This window comes from Catharus ustulatus, chromosome 3 (genome assembly GCF_009819885.2).
Source record: "Catharus ustulatus isolate bCatUst1 chromosome 3, bCatUst1.pri.v2, whole genome shotgun sequence".
NCBI lineage: Eukaryota > Metazoa > Chordata > Aves > Passeriformes > Turdidae > Catharus > Catharus ustulatus.
The window spans coordinates 10,965,306-10,989,831 of record NC_046223.1 but is presented as its reverse complement, the minus strand read 5'-3'; the positions used below and the strand labels follow the sequence as shown (position 1 = coordinate 10,989,831).

At 43.3% G+C, this 24,526-nt stretch overlaps 1 protein-coding gene across 2 annotated transcripts in view; it reads right to left on the bottom strand.

Moving 5' to 3' along the window:
* Positions 1 to 13,015: 13,015 nt before the first annotated feature.
* Positions 13,016 to 24,526, bottom strand: part of SPRED2 (sprouty related EVH1 domain containing 2) — a 60,679-nt gene continuing 49,168 nt past the window's right edge. For both annotated transcript variants that reach the window (XM_033055608.1, XM_033055609.2), the window contains exons 5-6: positions 16,902 to 17,051; positions 13,016 to 16,484 (exon numbers count right to left, since the gene is read on the bottom strand). In XM_033055608.1, the coding sequence (XP_032911499.1) occupies positions 15,831 to 16,484; positions 16,902 to 17,051 (804 nt within the window). In that variant the 3' untranslated portion in view covers positions 13,016 to 15,830. The remainder of the gene's footprint in view (positions 16,485 to 16,901; positions 17,052 to 24,526) is intronic.

The following is a 24,526-nucleotide window of genomic DNA, read 5'->3' as shown; positions in this document are numbered from 1 at the left end:
TATATAAATAAAAGTGACCAGGTCTTCCCCAAAGTAAGATGTTACCCGAGTGAAAAGACTTTCTAAAGGATTTTCAGATATAGTAAATTGGTAGTAATAAACTGCAAAGGACATTGTTGCATTAAGATATATTGCATTTATCTGTTTCCTGGATCTGATACTAGAATTTCCTCTTGCTGTACTATTGAGATAACCAAAACTTCTGCCTCTCTATAAAAGAAAAATACTTGATTTCCAAGCAAATGGGATGAGCTTGCACAACAGAAGTACAAGGAAAATCTACTTCTCCTGGCCAAGCTCGTCTCTCTGCTCCACTGGTGGAACTCAAGAGTAAATACATAAAGCTCCAAAATTTGATGTGAACTCCTGGGGGTAGAGCAGAGCAGAGGCTCACGCTTAATTGATAGAGTCATTCGCACAAGCCCAGCTTTAGAAATTCATTATAGCAACAGGCTCAAGCAAAACCTTTTGCTTAGTTACACAGAGAAGGGATTGCTCCTGGTGAAATAAATGTTAAAACTGAGTGGCTTATTTAATGTAGCATTGGGCCTCCAAAGCAGAGGAGCACATCTGGAGTCAGCAAAAGGCTATCTTGGGCTAAGGACTTTGCTCTTTGCCATATAAGAGTTACATGTGCAAGTCTGGGTGTAATTCTTCTCCTAGAACCACAGCTGAAGTGAGATAACACAGCTAAAAGCTTGGGAACTACCTAAAATAAAAGACATTTTTAAGTAGACATTTTTTTCTTCTTAAAAGTTTTTGAGCAGACCCTTTATATTTAGTGATACACAAACACCACTGCTCTCCTATCAGAATGCAATTCCCAGAGCAGTACATTCTTTGCATGAGGACAAAAGCCCAGCCCATCAGCAAGAGGAGCTGGAGTTTATTCAGGAGTCCATAGGAAACAGCTGTTGCTTTCAACCCAGGCTCTTTCTTATCTCCTTTATTTTTTTATTAATGTCTCAGCTCATACTAGCCACTGTGAGCAGGTCAGGACTCTGCACTCTAAAAAGGCTCCTCAGAAGCTGATGGAACTCAGCTCAGTGCCAGCCAGGATGGAGGAGCTGGGTTTCCAGTAGGATGGAGGAGCTGGGTTTTATATTATTCAATTCCCAGGTGGTGACAGAGGTAAATTCCTGACTTCATTAGTTAATAGTGCAGATAAGAGCCAAGCCTTTGCCCTGAATTTTTGCAGAGGGGGGCAAATGTTCACTGAGTAGCATGAAGGAAGCCAAATGCAACAAGCCAAAAATGGAGGGTGCCTTTGGATATTTCTCCCCTTCTCTCTGAGTTTGTTGACAATTCCTTTGTACTGCAAAGGATGTTTACTCCCCCTCTTCTGTAATGATGTAGTGAGTAGGACTGTGCTTATAAACCTGCAAATGTTTATCTGTAAAGACTGTGCTGTGGTGCAATGGCATGCAGAAGTGGTCCAGAGCCCAAATAGACCAGAGTTATTTTCTACAGAGTAGCAGGGAATGACCTCAATACATTTGCTGGAAATTTGCTACCAGGCAGGGAGAAAGATGGCAGTAATGAGCTCAGTGTGAAGAACAGGAAAATAGAAGGCAAGGCTCCCACGTCCTCCTTCTAACTGCCTTCATTTGTCTCTGTTTCCCAGTCCAAAAGTGGGTGTAATTGTTCAGGCATAGCATGAAGCTTTAAAGACTCACAGTGGATACAGCATAGCGGGAGGACAGCATGATGTCAGCAAGAAGCAAGTTATTCTCCTCAGCAGTGAAAGAATTAGTGAACTAGAAATCCAGGGTTGTCAGGTCTTCAGTCCAAACCGGAAAGAACATTTCAGCTCACCAGACTGGTAAGAGAGAGAGGGATGACCCTACATCTCCCCTTGCAGAAAAATTTTCCCGAGTCACAAACCATCCAGGGCTGTATGTATCGTTCAAACCCTTGAAAGTTCTGCAAAACCCAAAGGAGTGTCCCCATGGTGAGAAAAACAAGGGTTTGCCACTTTGAAGGGGAGAGGAGAGGTGAATGTCGGCTTGCGAGCAGACCTCTTTTCATTTAACAGCAAATGACTGTGTCACTTATTTTCACAAACAGCTATTTAACATAAGGAAGCATTATGAATAGAGAACAGCAGATAAGGCATAAATTATACAGCTAACTCAAGAATACAGCTCCTACTCGACTTTAAAAGGCAGGCCAGATGTCTTCAGATACTGTCGGCTGTGAGTCGGTGTCGCAAAACCTTTCGAGCTCAGCTAACTCAAGTCACAATGTGCACTTGATTTGCTTGGCTGAACGGGGATCTTCCTGAGCTGTGAGCAGGATCTACGTACAGCTGAAAATACGGTGGGAATGAGTCAGTTCCTTGGAGCTTGCGTGGGAGGCAAAGACAGAACTGTGGGTGGCTTCAAAGTGTTAAACAGCCTTTTAAACTCAGGCCCAGTTTCTCAGAGGAATAAGGAAATGGAGATATTCACCCAGTTTAGTTCCATGCCTTAGGTCAGCCTTGAGAAAATTGCTCTCTGATAGTAACAGCCACTTCCCAGGCACACAGATCCACTTGCTCCCAAGCCAGTCCAGCTTCAGATGTAATTCTGTGGAGTTTAACAGCAACCCACTTAGTCCCTCATGCATAGCAAGGCGGCAGCAGCAGCATTCTCTCTTAACATCTGCAAGCTGTCTCCAAGGCAAGACAGAGCCCCACCAGCTCCAGGTCAGGCGTTTCTCTGTCCATCTCTGCTGCCTGTACTTTACTCCTTTTGCTTGAGCTGCCTGGACAATAACTCTTCCGACACAGGCATCTCAGGTACCCAGTCCCTGTGAGGACAGAGAGCTACTTCAATCTTTCCAATTCTGTGTTGGCAGGGAATTTCCCCATCCTGCAGTCTATCGTTCCACCTCTGGAGCCAATAACTCTGGGATGTGGTCCTACCCACAACATATAAGGGAAAGGAGATGCTATGGGTTAAATTACCTGGTGCATTGGAAATTCAGGCCCCATCCAGTTACCTCCTGCCAACTGTTTGCCATTCAGCCTGGTTCTCCTATAGTGCGATTGGAGTCTGGTCAGCTCTAAAGAGGATTTATTGCTTTTACTGGATCAGGCTCACCCTTCCATGTAAGTGGATTAATGTGGGTTAGCTCCACACAGCATTAGCCAAGTCAACAGAAAGTTCCCTACTACTGGCAATGTTGTTGTTTTTTCTTTGTCATGATGAATTTTTAATGGTCTTTTTGTGCAAGAGCAGCTTTGCAAAATCTTAGACCCTTGCTTTCCAACTTAGATGATTTGGCATGTGAAGAATGCAATGAATATTTAAACCTGTAGTTTGGCATAGCCTCCACAGAGCAGCTAGAAACTTAGTCCTCGTCTTTTGGGGACTAGCCAGCAACGATGCAAAACCCCAAGCCTGGAGGAACAGCATGGGGAGTTTGCAAGGTTACATCAATCTTCGGAGCTTAACCAAAATCACTCTAACCCTACTGTTCTTTAGATTCTTTTAATTAACCTCAGGATTCATATGGAGGAGCTGTACGTGGGTGGAGCTGTGGGTTATTTGATAGATGACTCAGATCACTCCTCTGGTCATATTTTATTCACGTGAGAGTAACTGCTGAGGGCTGTTATTTACCACTGGAACCGGGGTCCCCAGCACAGCAGACAATGTGCAACCATGTGGTAACAATCTCTGCCTGGAAGGTCTTATAATCAAACCAGATTAGACAAAAGGGTCCAAAAGGAGGGCACCCCTCTTTTGCCCTCCTTGTATACATGGGTGAACTAGGGGCTTGCACACACTTTCAAGGAGCCACCAATTAAGAGTTTACTGTAACCCCTTTGTACCTAAATTAGCCCACGGCAAAATCAGGGGAAATTGACTCAGCTTTATTGGCTGTAAAAGGGCACTCAATTCAGGAGCCACCACCAGAAATCCTCCATCATCTGCTCAAACATACAAGGATAGATGCTGGAATTCAGCCAAGACAATGTGGCTTTCATCTTTTACATGAAAGGGGGCTCCCTTCGACATTTTGAGGCCCAAATTTTTAAGGGCTGTTATGCAAACTTCAGCTCACAACAATACTGCAGCACATATGACTGAAACTTCTAGGGCGAGCAAAGCTTCTGTGAGCTCTGTACGTGGGAACAACCCCACTGGCTGAACAGCTCCAACAGGTATCAGTTTGCAACCAACAACCATTAAGGATGGTCGTGGAAATAAATTTCTGATCTCAGTGTCCCCCTGAGCCGTGGTTTCAGTAGAGATACTAGCATGGAAAGATGCACATTTCTTCAGAAGTCGCTATTGTTCTCTGTCTCTGTGTGGCCTTCTGGAAATCCCAGATCTAAATATTGGCAGTTCTGCGCTATTTCACTTGTGAAGCCATCCTGTAGCCAGTGGCCTTCTTCACACATATTTATATTTAGAAGGCTCCATGGGCTGGTCTGTTATTATCTTGGTGTGTTAATTGATTAAGTCTGGCCTACATACAGTCAGCTGGACTATTCCCTTTCGGGTTGTTGTTATTATTAGCAAGACCTGGACATTTTAAGCCTTTTGGAGCACAGGAATCTCTCTCATCATGCAACTCAAAGCCCACAGAAACCTCTTGGAATCACTGACTTTCCAACTACAGTAATTTAGCTTCATAGCTGGAAAAATTATCATATTGATGCACAAGAAAGTGGTAAAAAAAGGTGAAAGCAGACTTCAATCTGACAACAACACCAGAAAATTGTCCACCTACAGTCCTTCAAAGATGTAGCCAACACTTGCAGCTGAATTAAATTGTGAAGCAGACCCTCTAGCAGCTAGAGTCAGACTGAAAAAATGCAGGGCATTACTTGACATATTTCTTTGCTCTGATTGGGAAAACATGTCACTTCCCTCTTAGATATTACTGTTATATGTTAAAACCAGTATTCCACAAGCGATGAAATAAACAGGGCTTGGTTTCTAAAGGATGTGTCAGAGCATGACTGGCTGTTTAAGTGAGAGGCATGGTGTGAAAGCAAAGCAGCTCTTGTTGGGGTGGCTGTTCAGTGTCCAGTAGGGCATGACTGCCAGCTGAGTTTATCCACAGGTAAGGCACTTTTAACAAGGATTTTCCCACACTGTTTGCCCAGTGTCTAATCAGGGATGAGCTCAGCAAGAGTACTAAGAGGTCTCTGTTTTACCCAGCTGCCTATTTTTATGAAGCCTGTAGGAAATGAATGTCTTCAAGACCTCAGCTTGGTTTTCCCTGGACATGTGGTTCAAGAAGCATTACTGGAGCAATGGACAGGACAAGCAGAAGATCAATGGTGCAAATACAAATCTGCAAGAAACCAAGCCAAAGATGAATATGTGTGTGTCTTTTTACTCCAAGCTGTAATTAAATTCAATGAGGCTCAGAGCCTTAGGACCCACATCTTAGAGCCCTGTACCTACTATTTTCAGTGATCTGTGGCCTGGTTTCCAGAGAGGCTCCTCATCTGTGCTTCATGTTGAAGCTATTAAAATTCACTGAACAATCAAATCAGAAGTCTCATATCAGGACTCAAACATCAACCAGTGAGTTTCTGCAGCAGAACCACCAAGTTTCTACTATTTGGATGAACTGCTCCACTGGCCAGGCCTCATATTAAGCAAAGCAGGTCTTTGTGTTGCTTGTGACTAAGACCGAATAAATGACCCTTAGATGGACCATGATGGCAACTTAGGCTGCAGAATTCTCCTGTATTTGATTATAGGTTTTGGGAAAATGCATAGACTTTTGCACAAAGAAATAAAACCCATGGAGGCATTCTGTTCTCTGCGTTAGCCAGGCTCTTAGAAAAATAGCTGCCAATAATTAGTGTCCTAACCCTGTATTTTTGGGGTGATTATACTGTACTAAAGTCAGTGGGAAGTTTGGCATCGACCTCAGTGGGGCCAGTGCTTTACACCTACCAAGCTCATGAAAAAAATAAGACATTCAACCCCTCTTAGAGCAAAGCCCATTGAGCCTAAATATAGACTTTACACCTTCCTGTCAGACACTCCATTCATCCTAGTTTACATTCACAGATACAAGCACAGCTGCTTTGGAAATTATCTGAATTCTAGAAAACAAATATTATAAATCCAGCTCAATGTCAGCAATCTGGCAAACAAACAAACCAATAAATTGCTGCTGTGTTTTCACTACCTGCCTCATACCCTCAATCTGTTTTGGGTCTTTGACATAGAGGAGGATCCAGAGAAACTGTACAACAATAAGAACACAGTATCATCCCAACAATAAGGAAATTATGGTTACAGGATCCATAGAAGAAGATTAAATTTCTTGCCAGGAGAAAGATTTGGAGGAGGAGACACTGTAATTTGCAAAATAGCTGCCATAGGGCCACAGCTCCTGAATATCATCACATTTCAAGAGCAAGCTGTATAAAAAGGTGGCCGGAGAAAAACCCTCAAACTGTCATTTCAGCACTAGGAAAACCACCGGAGAAAATGGTAGAAGAGTTATTACTTTAGAGAGATCAAATACATTTCAAATAAAAATTTGTTAGGGTTAATGAATAAACTCACATCACTGCTACATTCAACTGATTTTTTTTTTAAGGAGGCACATAAACTTTGCTGTTTGGGGGGATAAATCAATGACAAACTGTCTGATGTTGGGAAGAAATTTCCTCTGCTAGCAGATGATTCCAATACAGAGTTTCTTGTATTCTTTCCCTTTGAAGTATCTGGTACAGGCTGTGGTTAGAGACAGGATATCAGCCTGATGAACCCCAAAGACATTTTCTTGTAGCTCAAAGTTCAGATGGTCACAAACAGCAGTTGTTATGGTTAGAAAAAAGTATCACGCATTTGCTCTAAGTTCAAAAGCTCTCTGCTCAGCACCTGGATTTGCTGCTCTTCATGCCACATCTTTACAACCACTTCCTTCAGGAACTGGTCATAAAAAGTGCTCTGATGGTGACAGCTCTTAAAATGTTATGTATGTGAGTGGGTTTGAAAACAGTCCTTTCAGAGGCGCTTCTTTGTTGCAGGACCTTTTGGTCATGAATGTTAGTACACAGGCATCCTTTCAGCCTTTTAAAAAAATATTTGATAGCAATTTCAACCTAATATCAGAAATAATTGCTGCCAGTTGGAAACCCTGCAAGCTGCCAAGAATGAGTGAAAGGTGGTTGAAGGAACCTCCCTGCCAATTTGTCACTTTTAAGTCAAAACTGTTTACTTCACCCACCTATATTTTGTGAAAGTCCAAGTAAATGAAATGTCATGGTAATAGGGCACAGGAAAAAAAGGGTGACAAGCTAAGGTGCTAAGTTTAAAATCAGTGAACCTAGGGTCCCACAAAACCCTCAGCTGTCACTAGGACACTTGTTCCTTCGCAGGAGCAGAAAGTGGCTCGCATTTCAAACAGTCCTTTGAAGACAGAAATGGGGAGTGTAGTATAAGAAATCCCCTTTTATGGATGTAGACTGTCACTGTACCCAGTCTCTGAGGAGGACTGGGAGAAGAATGATAGAATATACTCAGTTGGAAGGGACACACAGGGATCATCAATGTGCAGCTCCTGTACAGAACACCCCAACAATCACTCCATGTGCCTTAGAGTGTTGTCCAGATGCTTCTTGAACTATCAGTCTTGGTGCTGCAATCACTTTCCTGAGGAGCCTGTTCCAATGTCAAACCACCCTCTGGATGAAGAAACTTTTCTTAATATCCAACCTAAACCTTCCCTGACACAGCTTCAGGCCATTCCCTTAGGTCCTGTCACTGATCACCAGAGAGGAGATCAGTGCAGGCCCCTCCTCTCCCGCTCCCGAGGAAGTTGTGACTGCGTGAGGCCTCCCCTCAGTCCCCTCCAGATTGAACAAGAAGAGCATGAGAAGTTCACCTCAGAGAGCTGCCAGTCAAGGAGGTGCTTTGGGTGCCAAACCTTAAGACACTGGCATCCAAACCCTTCAAACCCCAGGAGAGAAATCCTGGCTTCATTTTTGTGTACGAGTCTTTGACCACTGACTTAAGTGGAATTAGTATTTTACTTTAGGGAACTGGAGAACAGTCTCCAGTCTCCAGTTGTCCCCTACCTTTGCTGGAAGGAGTCCATTTATTCAAAGCCTAGAGAAGCACCAATGCAGCAAATAGCATTGCATTAGTGAAGGCTGCTAGAGTTTTGAAATTAAATGTAGGTGGTATTTTTGTTACCTCTCCGGCACATTGCAGCCCCTCAAATCTCTCTGCAAAGATCTCTCTCCAAAGACAAGGATAACTGTGAGGACTCCACTCACTCTGCAGCCTGCTCTAGGCCTGTGGCATTTCTGGCCACATATGGAAGTACAACTATGTCTCAGCCTTGTACAGAAACTGCACTTAAACTGTGGAACTGGCACTGTTGCAAAGGCTGCCTTGCTCTGGCCAAATGGCTTGCCACAACCCCTCCATTTTAGACAGATGAATGAATGCACAGGCTTTCCTGCTTGCCAAAATGCCCGTGGTTTTCCCAGAGCCCAGTCAACGGCCCCCAAGAAACAGTGTCACTGACCATCCAGCATGTGACCCTCAAACCACAGCAAAGTAGAAAACTCCTCTGAGCAGAATGTATCTCGGCTTCATCCTATAGGTATTTTGCTTGCTATTTGGAAACCTTCTCATTTCTGCGGCTGGCTCAACCACTTAATAAGGTTCTGGGGGTTTTGCTCTAGATGAGGATGTTCACTGAGATCTATTCACTAAGTGAACAGAGAAATCCTGCAGCCATCCCCAAGATTTGGGGTCACTGCACAGAAAACTCCATTCATTGTTGCCAAGCCACCAGGGTCAGCCATACAGCTGGAGTTCTACCAGTTTGTTTAGTTATTTGAAGGGTAGCTATATATCATGTTGGTAATACTGTATTTCTGTTCCAAAAGGATATGTATCGCCATACCCCTATACACACTTCCAATTTGACAGCCTGAGCCATGGTGCTGATCTGAATGCTCCTCTTGGAGGCACAGACCATCTGCCTTTCCTGGCAGGAATACATGGAAACTGCTGGGGACATTTCAGCTTGAACATCAGGCCCCATACCCTTACATTACTGTGACAATGGGAGCTTCCTTTTAGGTATCCCTCAAAAGGAAAGAAATTAAAAAAAGAAGATTGTATTTCTTCTTATGTTTCTCACCTAGGATGAACCATATTTCCCACATCTGCATTCAGTCCTAACTTCTAGTTCCTTTTTGTTCTAGCTGTTCAGAGTTTTCTGAAACAAATTTATTGGGATTTGAATTTTGCAATATTCAGACTCCTGAATAAAATCAGCAGAGTACTACTTCTTTTGGCCGCCGCACTAAAATAACTCTATGCTGTAAGTTGTGGCCAGCACTTTGGCAAAATGTGGTTGAAAGTTATACTTTGTAACCTGGCTTCTATCATTGATCTCAGGAAGTTGTAAAGGCTAAGCACTTTTAAAGTGAAATCACTTGTGTTCAGTTGTTCTGGAATGGGGCACCAGGATGATAATGCTTCAAACTTTAGAAGTGTCTGAGCTTTTAGTTTCTGAATGAGGTTGGAGCTAAATGCAATCAGCATACTGGAAATTTGAGATTTGAAGATAGGGTGCATTTGGAAACATATCAGACTTTATACTTCAAGGGTCTCACTGTATTGACAAGTTTGCTATCCCTGTTTTTTTTTTTTTTTATGAATGAAATGTCACATCAAGAGTTCTATCAGTTAATAAGGTAACACTGGCCCAACATTGAAGCTGGGAAATTAAGAGTGTGAAAATCAGCAAAGTGCTTGGTCAAAGCAGCAAGCCTGACAGTAGTCCTGTCGGTTGCCTTAAAACAGGCCAATTCAGTAGCTGATCGTGACATAAGCTCAGAAACTGCAAAAAAAGGAATGCCAGTTCATGTGACATTTTCTATATAATTAATAATAATAATTGAGTAATCTAGATAAGAATTAAGTTTAAGGCTGTGTATGACTCGGCAATGGTTTATCCATCCCAAAGTATGCATTAATTTTCACTCCCCGAGGCAATGATACTCAAAACATCAGTGACTCTTTAGGTGATTACATGAATTACATTAAGTCTGAAAATCACTTTGTACTTTCCTTGCCATTTTGGAGCACAGAGCTGTGATGGCTCATGCAGAGAGATGGGATGTGTTACAGTTCTCACAAACCTTTCTCCTTTCAACCACCCAGAGCGCAGCCGTGAGATCCCGTCTCACATTATGTTAGGCAGCAGGCTTGGAATCCAACAGAAGCCAAACCAAAGTCTGTCAATTCTTCTTAAATGAATTTACAGGTGAGGAAGGAGGGAATGAGATTAATGGCATGGGATGGTTGTGCATTACTGCAGGAAAGCAACTAAAAATATTTGTGGAGATCTAAGTATATGACCCCAAAAATACACACATACTTTCCACCATTCAAATATCTTGTCTCTGGGTGGAAGCCAAACATTTTTCTATTTATTTCCACATATGTCATCAAGATTCTAAGGAATTTAATTGCCTAAATACATCCTGGAAAATGACAAGGTGTTAGGAGGATGTTAACTTACCTAACATCATGTGCTGAAGAAAGGAAAGCATCTCTTTGCTGCTCTCACAGAGAAAGGCTGCATTTCTTTTATTACAAGATGACAAGTTCTGTCTGTGGTAAATACTGAGAACACATGCAACGATACCTTATTTCCAGGCATCCTGACAGCTACTTCAAATTTGCATTTTTAAGTGGAATTAGCAGAGAAAGGAGATTTACACACCCCTTGCTGGCAGCTTAGTTTGTGCTCCATGCAGTTGGGCTCCCAAACTTCCTGATTAATCTCCAGGACGACAGGAGAAATGACCTTTGGATGAAGAAAGTGGTGACTTGTGCTCAAGATACTTCAGGCTAGATTGTGTCACAAAACCCCCATACGGCTTTATGGAAATCATTCAAACTCTTGGACTTGTTTTCACAACAGGGGTAGGTCTGTTTTGCCCATTTAAATTACAAGCTCTCCAAGCAGAGTGAGAAAAACTTCCTAAACAGTGATTAAAGGAGGCCAGGTGAACTCCCCTCATGCATCCTGCCCCTGAAGGCAATGCCAGGCACCTGCATTCCTGAGAAATGCTAGTTACTTTGGTCCCTTAGTTGCCCTCCACTCACTCTGCCACTTCTGGCCTGATGCTGCTTTTATGAGGAGAGGCTTCTTAGAAGCATTTGTACGCTTCCTGAGGGAGCAGTCAAGAAAATCCTCTCCTTACCCTTTGACTCTTTAGTTTCACAGGCTACGAGAACAATTCACACAGATGGAACTGTGTCTGAAACCAAGGATGCCTCCCCACGGAAAAGCCTGGGTGTGAACTGGGTCAGCACAGCTGCTACTTAAGTAGGGAAAAGAGATGCCTGGAGAGCCACTCTCACCCCAGGCAATGGTAGCTGCACATTTGGTGTCAAGTCCCTGCTAGAAAATGCCAAGCTGCATTTGTCAGACTCTAAAACTCAGCCTGAGTAAGGACATTATTCTAAAATGTATTTTGTATTACATTTACTAATGAACTAGATTTTTAAAACCATAAAATATCCAACATAGTTTCATATGGTTGCAAGCTTACAGTATCTGTCCTCTCCAATGTCAGTCTCTGTGATTGCATCCTACTAAGAGGACAGCACCTGTCCCAAATGGACAATAGGAGTAAATTATGCTGCAGAAAGTTGGTTGACGTTCATAGTGCCTCCTATCTAGATGACATTTGCATTTTCCACAGATTCAGTGCCCAAATGTAACATTTTCTGGATCAGTTTAGAAATCTCCAGGCATAAGCAACACCTTTGATTCATGGATGAAAGCAAGAGGACAGTGCAGACTGCAAGAAACACGGTTTAGCCAGCCATTTTGTGGGATGAGCTAAATCTAAATGGTCAGGTAATGGGGTTGGAGTTCTTCTCCATTAGTTGAGAGAGCATGACTTTATTAGTTCAGTAAGCAATACTTTGCAGCTTTACTGCGGATGGATCCAAACACCAACATAAACGGAATGATTTCGCGTGTGAGTCCTGAACACAGCACCTGACCCACAGTGAGCATTTCTCATGAGGGATGCAAGTTTAAAAAACATGAAACATATACATGCCATTAGTTCTGCAGTAAATGTACACAGAAATCTTCGTTATATGAGCATCTAATGTTTCTAGGAATATGTATACAAATTTAAATGACTAAAGAGTGTGTTCTTTGCTTCCTCTCTTACATACTGCTTGTGGCAGCTTTGTTGTTCAGCAGCAGAACAACCAGCAGCACATAAAAAAGGAGCAATAGCTTGGTTATCACTCACCTATAGAAAAATAAACCTTGGCTCTGTAGATGTGGTTGGTGTTAAGTCTGACAAAGCCATTGGAAATAATTACAAAAATTTAGATATACTCACTCGTTTCTCCCTGGTTTTCCCCATTGGTGGCAGCCTGGTATCCATTTAACTGGGTTATTCTCTTTCCATGTTACACCTGCCTGAGTAGGGATGGCAGTGCCAGGCACCTCCAGCATCTCTCCTTGCCAGTAGCTGCCAACCTGCTCCAACCCGGACAGCCCTGGCTCGGCAGCCACATCTGCGGCCTCTCCCTGCTCCTCCCTTCTCCTCGGAGTCCCGCCGAGATGAAACAAAGTAAAATAACAAAGGCCCCACGGCATCTCTAACTCAGCCCAAAGCCATGTGGGGGGTGAGGCCTCAGGCAAGAGGAGCAGGGAGAGCAAGAGGGAGCCTCGGCCGCTGCCATGGCTGCCAGGGCCTGCTGGGGCCCAGTGCCACCAGGCCTCGTCCTCCCGCCAAATGCGCCAAACAGCTGAAAAACACCTAAAAACCACCTGAAAAAACCCACCCGTCCTCATCCTCCCTTGCTGCATCTGGACGAGAATGGCCCGTGCGCAAGGTTTAGCAGCCTTTGCCACCCAAAAGTGTAAAATAAAGCATTTTTTTTCCCCTTAGAAACCCTGAGCTCTGGAGATGCCCCCATTCTGCTTCCCTCTCACTCCCCAGCCACCTCAACAAGAAGAAACAACATAATTTTGACAATAAACGGCATCATTTTGATATGATGTATTTGTATTTACATGGTACATTTTAAAGCAATAGCTACACTGATCATACATATTAGAAACAATAAAAAAAGAAGTTAAGAACTAAAATGTACATCATACACTTGTATATATATTTTTTTTTACACAGAGGTAAAAAGGCTTATAAAAATCAATACAACAGGGTTTTAACTTTTAGTATATAGATACATAATGATGAGGCTTCAGGCACTTTAATTTGTTAACGTGAGCAATAGCTTGGAAAAAAATAAAACCAAACAAAAAACCAAAACCTTTCCACAACAGGAAAAAAAATTGGTTAATGTTTTTGTTACCACAGATACAAAAATAAAATCTGAATAATTTCTCTCAAATGATTGATGTCAGTATTGCAAAGCTGACTGGGAGAATGCTACACACTGTTCAGCAGCAGTGTGGAAATTAAGGAGAAATATTTACAAAAAACCACCCATTTCTATCCTTGTGCCCTTATACCACTGCCATCACAAACCAAATAACGTACGCAGCAAAATCTACAAGTATTACAAAAACCCAAGAGAAGAGGGAGGAAGGAGGAGGCAAAGAATTAAAAAAAAAAAAAGAGGGTCTTTTTTTTAATAACTTTTATTTTCAGACATACAGAAAGACATGGAGTATGTCTACTTTACTTAAATAAATAGGGGCACTTCAAGACCAGACAAAAAACTGTAAGATCTTTTTGTAGTGTTGTGCTTTAAAGAGAGAAGATCTTACAGGTATTTGTTTACATGAAACAACTTTTGAGAACAGAAATAAAAGGAAAAGGTTGTTTCATTAATTATTTTTTTACGAGGCTGGCTTGATGTTTATTAGACACCATTGAAAGATTTGTCAACTGCTATTAGGCACAAAATATTTGTATTTCATTCAGCAAACCCAGACACATCACCCAGAGTGTAACACTCCATCCCTTTTCCACTATCATTCAATTTTTTTCTCCAACCAAAAGAATCCCCAGTAACTGCTATGAATTAAACCTACCCAACTCTATAGTGTATAATAAGCACATTGCATACTTAATTCATGGTTGACTAAAAAGCTGTGATTAACTCTCAGAGGAACCGTTGGGACATTCCACCAAGAAAGAATGGCAAGCGTTCCTTTTACACTTATTTGGCAAATTAATTCTTAAAAAAAAATCCTCTCTTTTAAGACTGATGTCAATGTGCAATAGAGGGAGGGAAAGGACATGCGCTCACTGGCAATTTACTGCAGAAAGAAATTATGGCAGGAACAGCAGTGCCAGCTTTGACAAGCCAATCCCTAGCTGCCTCAAAGTATTCGGATTGTACTATGCTAGTTAGAGCTCACTGCGCTAAATCTTTTTTTTTTAATTTTTTAATAAAAATTATTTGGCTATTCCTTGTAATATATTAGAAAAATACTCTTTTTCCAAGCTAATTACAAGCCTTGTACACAAGACAACATGACGTTAAAAAAAATAATTAAAAAAAAATTTAAAGGAATATTATCCTGCTGTATGCACCTTATGCATCCACTTGATAAACCTGGGTGGTGAACTGGGGAGGGGGGAAGCCAGGCAGACACCTCAGTCTGGCTCCAGCAAAGACTCACATGCTCCATCCCACACACAGGCTCACAGCAATGCGCTGAGACACGTGAAAATATCTGGCGGATTGGGACCGCAGGTCACAGACTGGAAGTGGTAGTTAACATCCTAGCTTTGGATTTTTAAATACCTACTTAGATTGCTAAATGTTGTTACTACAGTGGACGCAAATGTTCTCATGCTCATGTATACAGAAAACAAACACACATGATTTTCATATAATCCACCACTTAATGCAGCATTTCCCCAGATTTGCCATAATAGTGCTTTTGACATTGCATTGTTAGTAATTCTTTGCATATCAACAATTTTCCTCATCTGGAACCTTAGTGTTTTATTCACAGATCTCTACGTTGCTGGCTAATGAAGAAGTTCCCTTTCTTTTTGGGCAGAGCTCTGAAAACACATTTTTCTCATGTTATTTAGGGAAAAGAGAAAAGCCTAAATTTTAAGTTTCCCTTTCAAGTAGTGGTCTGAAATGATTGCAGGTAAGGAGGACAATCAGATTCTCAATGGTTATGTGACTATGGTAACTGAGCCTTACTTTCTGTTCACAGACCTTTACGAACAGAGAAATAATTTAAGATGTTTGCTGAAGGAAATGACGATGGACCCTGGAAGAGAAACTGCAGCTTAGATGGCTATTTTAGCTTTGGAAAACAGAACAAAAAACCCAAAGAAAACCAGTGACAGAAATACTGTGTTGTGGTACAAGTTTGTTACTAGCACACCTTCTATACACACACAATAGTTTGACGGTAAGTTAAAATATCTTCCAAGTGAGATCTCATTCACTACACCGCCCCATTTCTAGAAATGCCAAAGCTTGCTAACACGCTGATGGTACCACACAAGCGGAGGCAAGACAGACACAACCTGGAGATGTTCTACAATCCACCACCATTTAAAGCAGTTCTCTCAAACTCATTTTAAATGAAAAAAAAAAAAAATATATAAACATGTACAAGACAGTCTGTTTTGATTACAGATTAATAATACAAAAGTCTATGTTGTAGGTTAGTTAGTTAGAACAGTTGATGAGCAAATCAATGCAGTGTGAGCCCCAGACGACCCAACGTGAAGTGATCTAAACTGGTGGTTTCCGGATGCTGTCGGGCACAGTGGCTGCATTAAAGTGAGTGACCTCAGTGCTCCAAAACCAACGTGTTCCTTGAACTACAGAGAAAATCTAACACTTTGAATGCATCTGTAGTCATCCAGCAGCTTTGTGTTTTCCACCACAGCACCTGCACATGACCCCACAGTGGTAACAAGCCCGAAGCGGCAAGTAACAGCACATACATGGAGCAATGAAAGACAAGGCGATAAGGGCCATCCACCGGAGGCAAAACATTTCATCACTGGTGTCACATGAGCAAGGATCTGTATAGTCTCCTTCTGGGTCGGACATACAGTGATAGAGCATAGTGTCTGCACACCACATACAGCTCACTCGATGGATGCAAGTCTTGACGCGGTCTGGAGCATCCTGGCACTGACCCCGCTTGTTCTCCTCGTGATTGAACATGTCCCTGCAGTACACGCACCGCGACCTCTCACCATCTTCCTTCCGCCTGGGCTTGAATTTGACAGGTTGAGTCTTTATCACAGCACCCTTGGTATCTTCACCCAGGTCAAAGTCCGAGTTATCTACGTAAGGATAAGTGTATTCGTGTTTCGAGGCCTCGCTTTTGGCAAAACGTACGTAGGAGTCCATGTCATCAGGATCAAAGTTCTTTCCTCGTGCTGGGGCATGGCGATAATCCTCATATCCAGTCATCCAAATCTTTTCCCGAGGATTGATGCGCACTATCTCCTCATCATCATCTGGAAAGTTGACATGCCGATAGGATCGTGGTACTACTGACTATGAAGTAGGAAGGAGATTAAGAGAGAGAAAAGACAAATAAGCTCATTTTGTTACTGGTAATCACTGCCTCCTTGCCTTCTGAGAAGCCAGTATTTAACAACTGTATCTTTCATGCTTTATATGCCCTTCACCGTGATGCATCACAAAAGACTTGCAGCCTTTGGCTCAGGAGGGAGAACAACTGTCAGAGTCCTACACTGGCCTGTGCGCATGTCGTACAACACAACATGCTAAACCATAGTGTTATCCCCTCTCTCTCCCCCTTTTTTTAATAACAGGAAGCCATTTAAAGCTAATTGAGAAGGAAATGGGGAGAGCAGAAGGAGGGAGCTGTCTCTTAGGCATGTGGAGGAAAACCAAACAATGGCAAACTCCGGCAGACACAGAGGCAGCAACACTGGGAAGAAACCTTACTTGTTCTAGATGGTAGTGGTCAGAGCTGTAATGGTCATGAAGGTGTCCACGAGTGCAAATTCTTCGATGTTCGCAGGATGTAGGAGAAGCCAGGGTTCGCACAGGCTGTTCCCTTTTCTGAGAGGAGTTGGAGGAGCTATCTGTAGCATTCTGTTTTAAATGGAAAGGGGGGAAAAGCTGTCATACATTCAGTTGTTACCGCACAGGGCATTAAGAGATGTTTTGCCACTCACTGACTTCACGCACACCTGCAATATTGGCAACACTCGACTGCTGGAGGCTTCATGAAATTTCACATAAAATATTTGAAAGAGGCAGATCTGTTGCCAGACCATAAAAGCTGTCACCGCACACATGGAAAAATAATATGCCATAGCCTGCCTGTGACATATTCACTAACACCACTTGTATTCGCTTGGCATGTTATTTGTTATCCTGGGCATGGCGGGATGATGAGGGCTCACCAGGAGCTACCTCTAAAGAGCAAAGTCAAACCCTGCCAAGTGATGCAATCCTGTAGGTCCTGAGGGCTCAGACAGAGCATCTGTGTGCCCAGGTTGCACCCCACCAGTTACCCAGGCGATTTTGTTAACCTTTACACATTCTCCAAACACTCAGTGAATTCCAGTTCATCACCTGCTACTTGAATAATCAGCTTTCCTTTAAAAAGTCAGGATTTTTTTCTTGTTTTGTCACTTTTTTTGCCACTCATAATTAATGTGCAGTGAATGTTATTTGTGTTTTTACACATTTCTGGCTCCCTGTGTGCACTTTCTTTAGGTTAATTAGTTACATCATTATGTAACAATGATCAGGAAAGGGTGAAATATCACACATTAACATGCTGTTGCCAATACCTACTGCTTCTTAACAATCATTTTTTTTTTATTACAGAAACACACAGTGAGGTAATAATGTCAGCCATTATCTTTCCACAGCCCTTCCTTGGTTAAAACAGTTGTCATACAATATTCAGGATTTTGCCCATTAATTCTACATATAAGTTTTGGGCTTTTTCAGATTACCATGAATATCAAAGGACAGTTGTTAAATGCAACAGCAAACCAAGAGCAGGAAAAAGACAGCCTCCACACACAACAAACAGAACAGCTGTAGCACTGCACATGCCTGAAACATTGGTGCCTGAAATAGAAGAAAACTCCACCCCCCCTAAACTGAAAAGATGTGCTGCAGCTACAAGTCCATGGAGAAGGCTCCTGATTGCCAATGCAGTCAGCTGAGACACAACCTCGAGAGCAGAGAAGAATCGTAGCAGTAGTAGCAGAAGACTGGATTTACCTGAAAAACCTCTCCTTGTCAAGAATGCACTCTCTGAATACTATTTTCCAATGAGTCACACCAGATGTATTTCTTGCTTCAAGAATACAAGAACCCTCATTGTGAATATTTGTTTATTCTGAAAACAACACTCTGAAAAACTCTGTCCAAAGGTGAGAATACCTTGAAGCATTACAACACAAAAATAGATGTTGGCTCCTTTAACTCTTACAACACTTTCAAAGCACCGAACTCCCAACTTATTCTGTTGAAAGCAAATACACAGTTGTTTGCAGTATGATGTAAACCCAGGCTGGGTTATCTGAGAGGTACAACAAGCAGAATGAGTTTTGAACGGTTGACTCCCATTAAGAGCAGATTTTTATTACATGTGTTTTAGTTTGTTTTTTTTTTAAACAAGCACATAGAAGCAGATTAACTCTTTAACATAGTTAACAACGCCTCTGAAGTGGAACCGCACCAATATTCACTCTTTGAGAAAGGGGTTTCATCAGAAAGGAGTTTCATCAGCCCAGTCTTCATAACTTATTAGACAAAGGCATTTCAAATCTGGGGTTTAAACCTTTCAAAGTTAATTCTTCTACACTTAACTTCAGCCCTACAATATCTAACCCATTTTGGGGTCACATTAAAAAAATAATAAAAAGAGTAGTTTCTACAAATGTTTTGTAAAAACATTCAGCTTAAAACCCATTTGAAAATGCTGAGAAGAGTCAGGATTTAGTTACAACAGCCATGTTGGTATTCACACAAGTACCTTTCCTGCAGAGTTGTATGTGGTGCAGACAGAAATGCTGAGCCGTGATTTAAGCTTCTCAGAAAGCCACACAACACACCTCATGGCCTGGGCAGCCCCAGCCTGCTCTCAAAGTTAAACTTTGACTGACATGAAGCAAAAAAGAGGCAGGGCCTTAAAATGGTACCATGGCAGCCAGCAGGACCCTTCACCTTCAGTGGATCCACAGCTGAGCCCTGCTGGGACACACCTTTTGTGGACACACTCTAAATCCATCATGGGTGTTCATGGTCCAAACAATGCAGCCTGGGGAAACTACCCAGTGGGAGGTCATTTCATGTACTGTCCTGCAACTACCTCCCTGTCCTAGATGAAAATAAAAATCCCTCCCAAACTGGATATAACTCCTTGATAATCTCAGCAAGGCAGCTGGGAGCTATAACCAGCCCTCCAAGCACTGTGCTATTTGCTGCCTCTCTGGGAAGGCAGCATTTCTGCAATAGGCAACTGGAAAAGAGTTTGAAGTGATTTTTATCTTGCTCGATCTGTATCTACCTTTGCTTGCCTCCAAACATTCTTCTTCTCCCTTTAGACCCGTTGGGGCAACTGAGCCTCTCCTCCACATGTGCTGACACGGCTACAAAACCTGTTTGCAGCATACCAGCAACGGTGCTGCTCTCCACTTTCACCTGATTAAAAATTGCTGCATATCCACATTCAATGTCCTCAGATTAGACGGGCAGTTTGACAACACAAATACTTACTCTAAGCACCCAGAAAAGGGAAATCAAGCTATCCAGTTCTGGGTCTCTCCTCACTTGTCCATAAAGAAGTTCATGCTGACTCCTGGTTGGTGACACTAAAGGCACTAGCTGGGTGACAAACGCAGCATCTGCAGTTATCCTGCTGACCCCATTAGCTGGGATGAGCACTGGTACTTTCCACCAAGGTCCCTCACTGTTTCAAACTGACATAGAGGAAAGGTGCTCTCAACACACATGAATGTGTGCTCTGAGGATTGAAGAAAACAAAAGAGGTAGAAAATTCCTGCCTCCCAAGCTGAAGGCCATCAAGGAACCTCACAGGCTGCTCACCTGTGCTGGTGGGCACACTCATCAATGATTGAGGAGAGAGATGGACAAGATGATGACACAGTTGCCAGATGAAACTTGTTATTCATGAGAGTCAAAATGAATGCTGACCCTGAAAACTTGCTTAAGAATCTCATACTGCTGAGATACTTTTAGCATGGTGGATGTTAAAAAAACCCCAAATGTAACTAAACCTAAAGAGCAACACGACATAAACACATTGACCTGATACATAGAATGATGCTCTCTGAGCCAGTTATTGATGTTCAGAAAAGAGGTCTTGGGATTAAAATAGGCAGCTCTGTGACAGTGTCCACTTGGTGGCTCAGCAACAGGTTAAAAAAAGCCAGCAGCAACAAAGACAACTGCCAAGGCTCTGCAGGTATCTGCTGTGCTGTCCAAGCTGCCTGTGGTGCTGGGCCTCCTCCACCCTGGCCCAATAATTTCCAACATGGCAACCTCACAGAGCCATGGCCAGGATCACAGAGAACATGGGATGTCTTCTCAACAACAGCTAACTCAATAGCCTGGGTCTCTCCAGCCTGGGAAAGAGATCACGGAAGGGACCAAGAAGACGGTAAGTCTACTGAACTGTGAATCCCATAGGAATGTTAGCAGGAAGGGATTATTTTTCTAGTATACTTCAGAAAGGAAGATCACAAGGCATTCACTGGAACAGGCTCAAGTAAGGTTCAGGCAGAAGGAGGTACTTCTGATGGTGGGCACGCCTTAAATGCGGTTCAGGAAGCCAGAGGGAAGCCCTCAGAAGAAAGTAAGTGACCAAGGATTAGAGGCATGATGATGCCTCAGGCCTCTGAATGTGTACCGTTCTCTCAATGTCCCTCCACTGAGACTGAACCCCGACTTGGTGACCAATGAAAATCAGGCATATTCTCAAAGAAAAGGTGCATTCATCTTCACCCAACTGCCACTAAGAACAAATGATGGCAAGACTTTGTCAGGGAGGGAAGCAGGGAACAACTTCCATCCCCCACAAAACTACTGGGATTTAGCTGGGATTATCTACCATCAGCACAGGAGGGAAAATTTTGGGGAGAGCGGTGAAGGGGGGAGACATAGGATGTTTGCGGTAAGTCTTCCAAATACAACAAACTCACCTACAGAAATAAATCTAGAAAGGACATGGCTTCAGATCCAGGTTATTTCACGGATGGAAAATCAGGTCCCAAACCACTCAGGACCACTGAGCTACTGGTCTCTCAGAGAAACACCATCTTCTTCTCAAACCTGTTATAACAAATCCAGCTCCAGCATTTGGCTTTGAGGGGAAACTATTGAAAACATGCCCGATACTCACAAAAGAGAAAAGAACCCAAAACTAAGGTTGTTGAAACAGGGAGACTGATAACAAACTCTTGTTTCAACATGCCCTCAAATGCTCAATTATGAGACATTTGTGCTGCTTGTACCAGGACCTTGTGACTGCTCTAGCAGTCACAAACTCTTGTGGTTTCACTGCTTGGATAACAAACTCATTAATCATGACCATAAGCATTATTTTATAAAACCTGTGCAACACATTTCCTGTTTCAAGCAAACTGGATGTATCTGAGCAAGCACACGTACTGCATGTGTGGTATGGCTGCTTAAAGAAACAACACCAGGCTTCTACAGGCAAATGATGGTACTGTGGTAATTTAAAAAAGAGAAAAGCATGTCCTTGTTTCCCCCTCAGACTTTCAGAAGTGACTCATTAAATTAAAAAACCCCAGTCATTAGTAAAGAAGATTATGTTAATAATTTACTGCAGTTTATTTCTCATTGAAATGGATTTGTTACACAAGAAGGCTAATCAGATACCTAAGCAATAAGTAGAGTTGAGCATCTATGAAAAATATATGAGAAAAAGAAGCCTTCTCCTGCTTCTGAACTGGACTGATCACTTTGCCTCTAATGGTTTCACAGAATAGGTCCACTCTGTGTGGACCTTGCAACATGCAAGGTTGACTACAAAAAAGAAGAAAGATTCCTCTCAGAATTTCGAAGCAATACAATCTGTGGCAGCTTGTCAGAAACTGGTTGCCAGAGTGAAATTACCGAGTTGTGCCACTTAAAACTTCTGCTTTTAAGTGCTCTCTGCCAGATAAAGGATTTGCAAGTTTGCTGTCAAAAATAATTGTGGGTCAAGCAAGACAAGGTATTTTTTTCCTCTCCAGAATGTTAATGGTTGCATGAAGCAGGGAGGAACAGATGTATCATGATGTTGAACAATTAGCTTTGCAAGTCATGGTCCTGATGGAATCAAAACCCCATTCCAGCCTGGCCTTAGCAAAGCACAAGCCAACCTGCTCTCCATTGCTCTGCTCCACTTTTCCCATTTCCCAGTGCCAGGTAAGCCCACATACTGCAACATCCAGATCTAAGGGTGCCTCTCAACATGCAGCATGGAAAAGCAAAACTAGGAGGGGCTCATAGTCTCAACTTTACTGAAAGCATCCTTCCGCAACAGCCAAAGCTCCTTGCAGCAATTCCTGGGTTTACCTGTGGAAGCCTGAAAATGTTGAAGAAGACCCAGCACCACCTTGTCTTTTGAGAAGGCTTCCCCACCATTCCCAGGACAGGAAACCCAGCTCTGCTTGGGTTGAAGATGAGCCTGGAAAAGTGACAGCCAGAGAGCTGCATCTACCCGTAGCACAGCCCAACCACCCCTTGCTGAGACCTCTGCAATGGGCTCCCCCCACCAGCCCTTTGTAAAGAGCCCTTAGTGCACTCTGCCCAGATGCAATCCCTCGGGATCTCCGGCACATTTTCACTTGACCCTTTCCTTTCACTGGAATATGGGGAGGCACAGCTGTGCTATCAGTACGGAAAGGAAGAATGATAAAGCCGGCAAAACAGTGCAGCAAGTGAGTGATACCGAGCTCTGCGCCGGCCTGGGCCTTATCTACTGAGCCTCTGTTTAGCAACTTCACGAAGAGGAAGTCTGAGAGTTATTTCAGATGCATGGCAGAGAAACTTTCACCTTTCCAAAGAAATTAAGATAAAATACAGTCTCCCAGAACTCCCCCAGCTTAATCTTGCCAGACCAGAACAAGCTCTTCCGTTCTCCTCCAGCTTTTTCTTTTATTTTTAAAGCCTAAAGAGATACAACACTTCTGAGTTTCACAGATAGCTGAATAGCACAAATCCTAAATTTTGTCTCAAAATACCTTTTGCTCTCTATTCAAGAAATTTAGGAAAAGGAGTAACTGACATTTGTCATCAACCTCTAAGTGTGCCCAGTCAAGACAGCCCATTTCAAAGAGAGCTTAGATTATCCAAGTACAGTAATTTCACGAATACAAGCCGCACCAATTTGACTAAGATTTTGCTCCTAAACCGGAAATGCAGCTAATAATCAGGAGCGGCTAATATGTGAATAATTTTCTGACATTTACAACCTCAGAAGTGCCTGCCAGAGTGCCGACCCGAGCAGCTGCAAAGTCGGCATTTTGCGATTGTTACAAATCGCTACTCTGTTGCACCGCGGGTGGAGCCTGGCTGCCTGCAGGCAGCACGGGGGGCGGGGAGAGAGGCGGGAGAGCTCCCTACCACAGCCCGGGGGAGAGACGGGGGGACCCCACGCCGCCATTGCCGTGGCTCTGGGAGGCAGCGGGGGACCCGGGCTGCCCCTGCCACGGCTCTGGGAGGTGGCGGGGGACCCGCGCCGCCACTGCCGTGGCCCAGGGTGGAGGGGAGGGACCCGGGCTGCCACTGCTGTGGCTCGGGGAGGCGGCGGGGGGCTCCGTCCCTGCCTGCCACCACGGGGCAGCGGCGGGCCGTGGTGACCAAGCCCAGTGGCAGTGGCGGCTGGCTCCCAGTGGCCCCGCCGAGCGGCAGCGCTGGGCTGGGCTACCTGGCCCCGTCAGCAGCCCCTAGCGGGCCGAGCCTCCACAGCCCGAGCCGAGCCAGTAAACCCCGCCCTGCCGCCGTTCTGTTACTATTTGGCAACTTCGTTGCACGCGGGTCCTCGCTGCGAATGACAGAGTGGCTTATACTCGGGTGCGGCTTATTTATGGACAAAAAACGAAATATTTGCCAACACCCAGAGATGCGGCTTATACTCAGTGCGGCTTGTATTCGTGAATTTACTGTATTAAGAAAAAGACTTAGTGTGAAAAATGTTGTAAGATTTGAGACTCCTGTCTCCTAAGCATAAGCTTTTAATTTGTCATGGCAAGACAAAGCCATGGAAGAAAATGCTTTTGTCAAATTTCTGTTTGTTTCCCATCACTGAAGACAAGATAGAAATTGTATTGCAGAAAATTGCTTCCACACATTTTTGAAACATTTTGCCACTCTCATCCACTGGGGATTGCAGGAGCTGAACATAGTTCTACTCTGCCGAACATCTGAAGGAAAAGCTTCATGTTAGATCATATTCCAGTTTGGTTCAAAGACAAATTGGTTGCCCACAACCATTACAATAAGCATGGATTCAGACTTGTCCAATACCAGAACAGGAGTAGAATTTCTCAAATGTTTAGACTGTTTTCTAG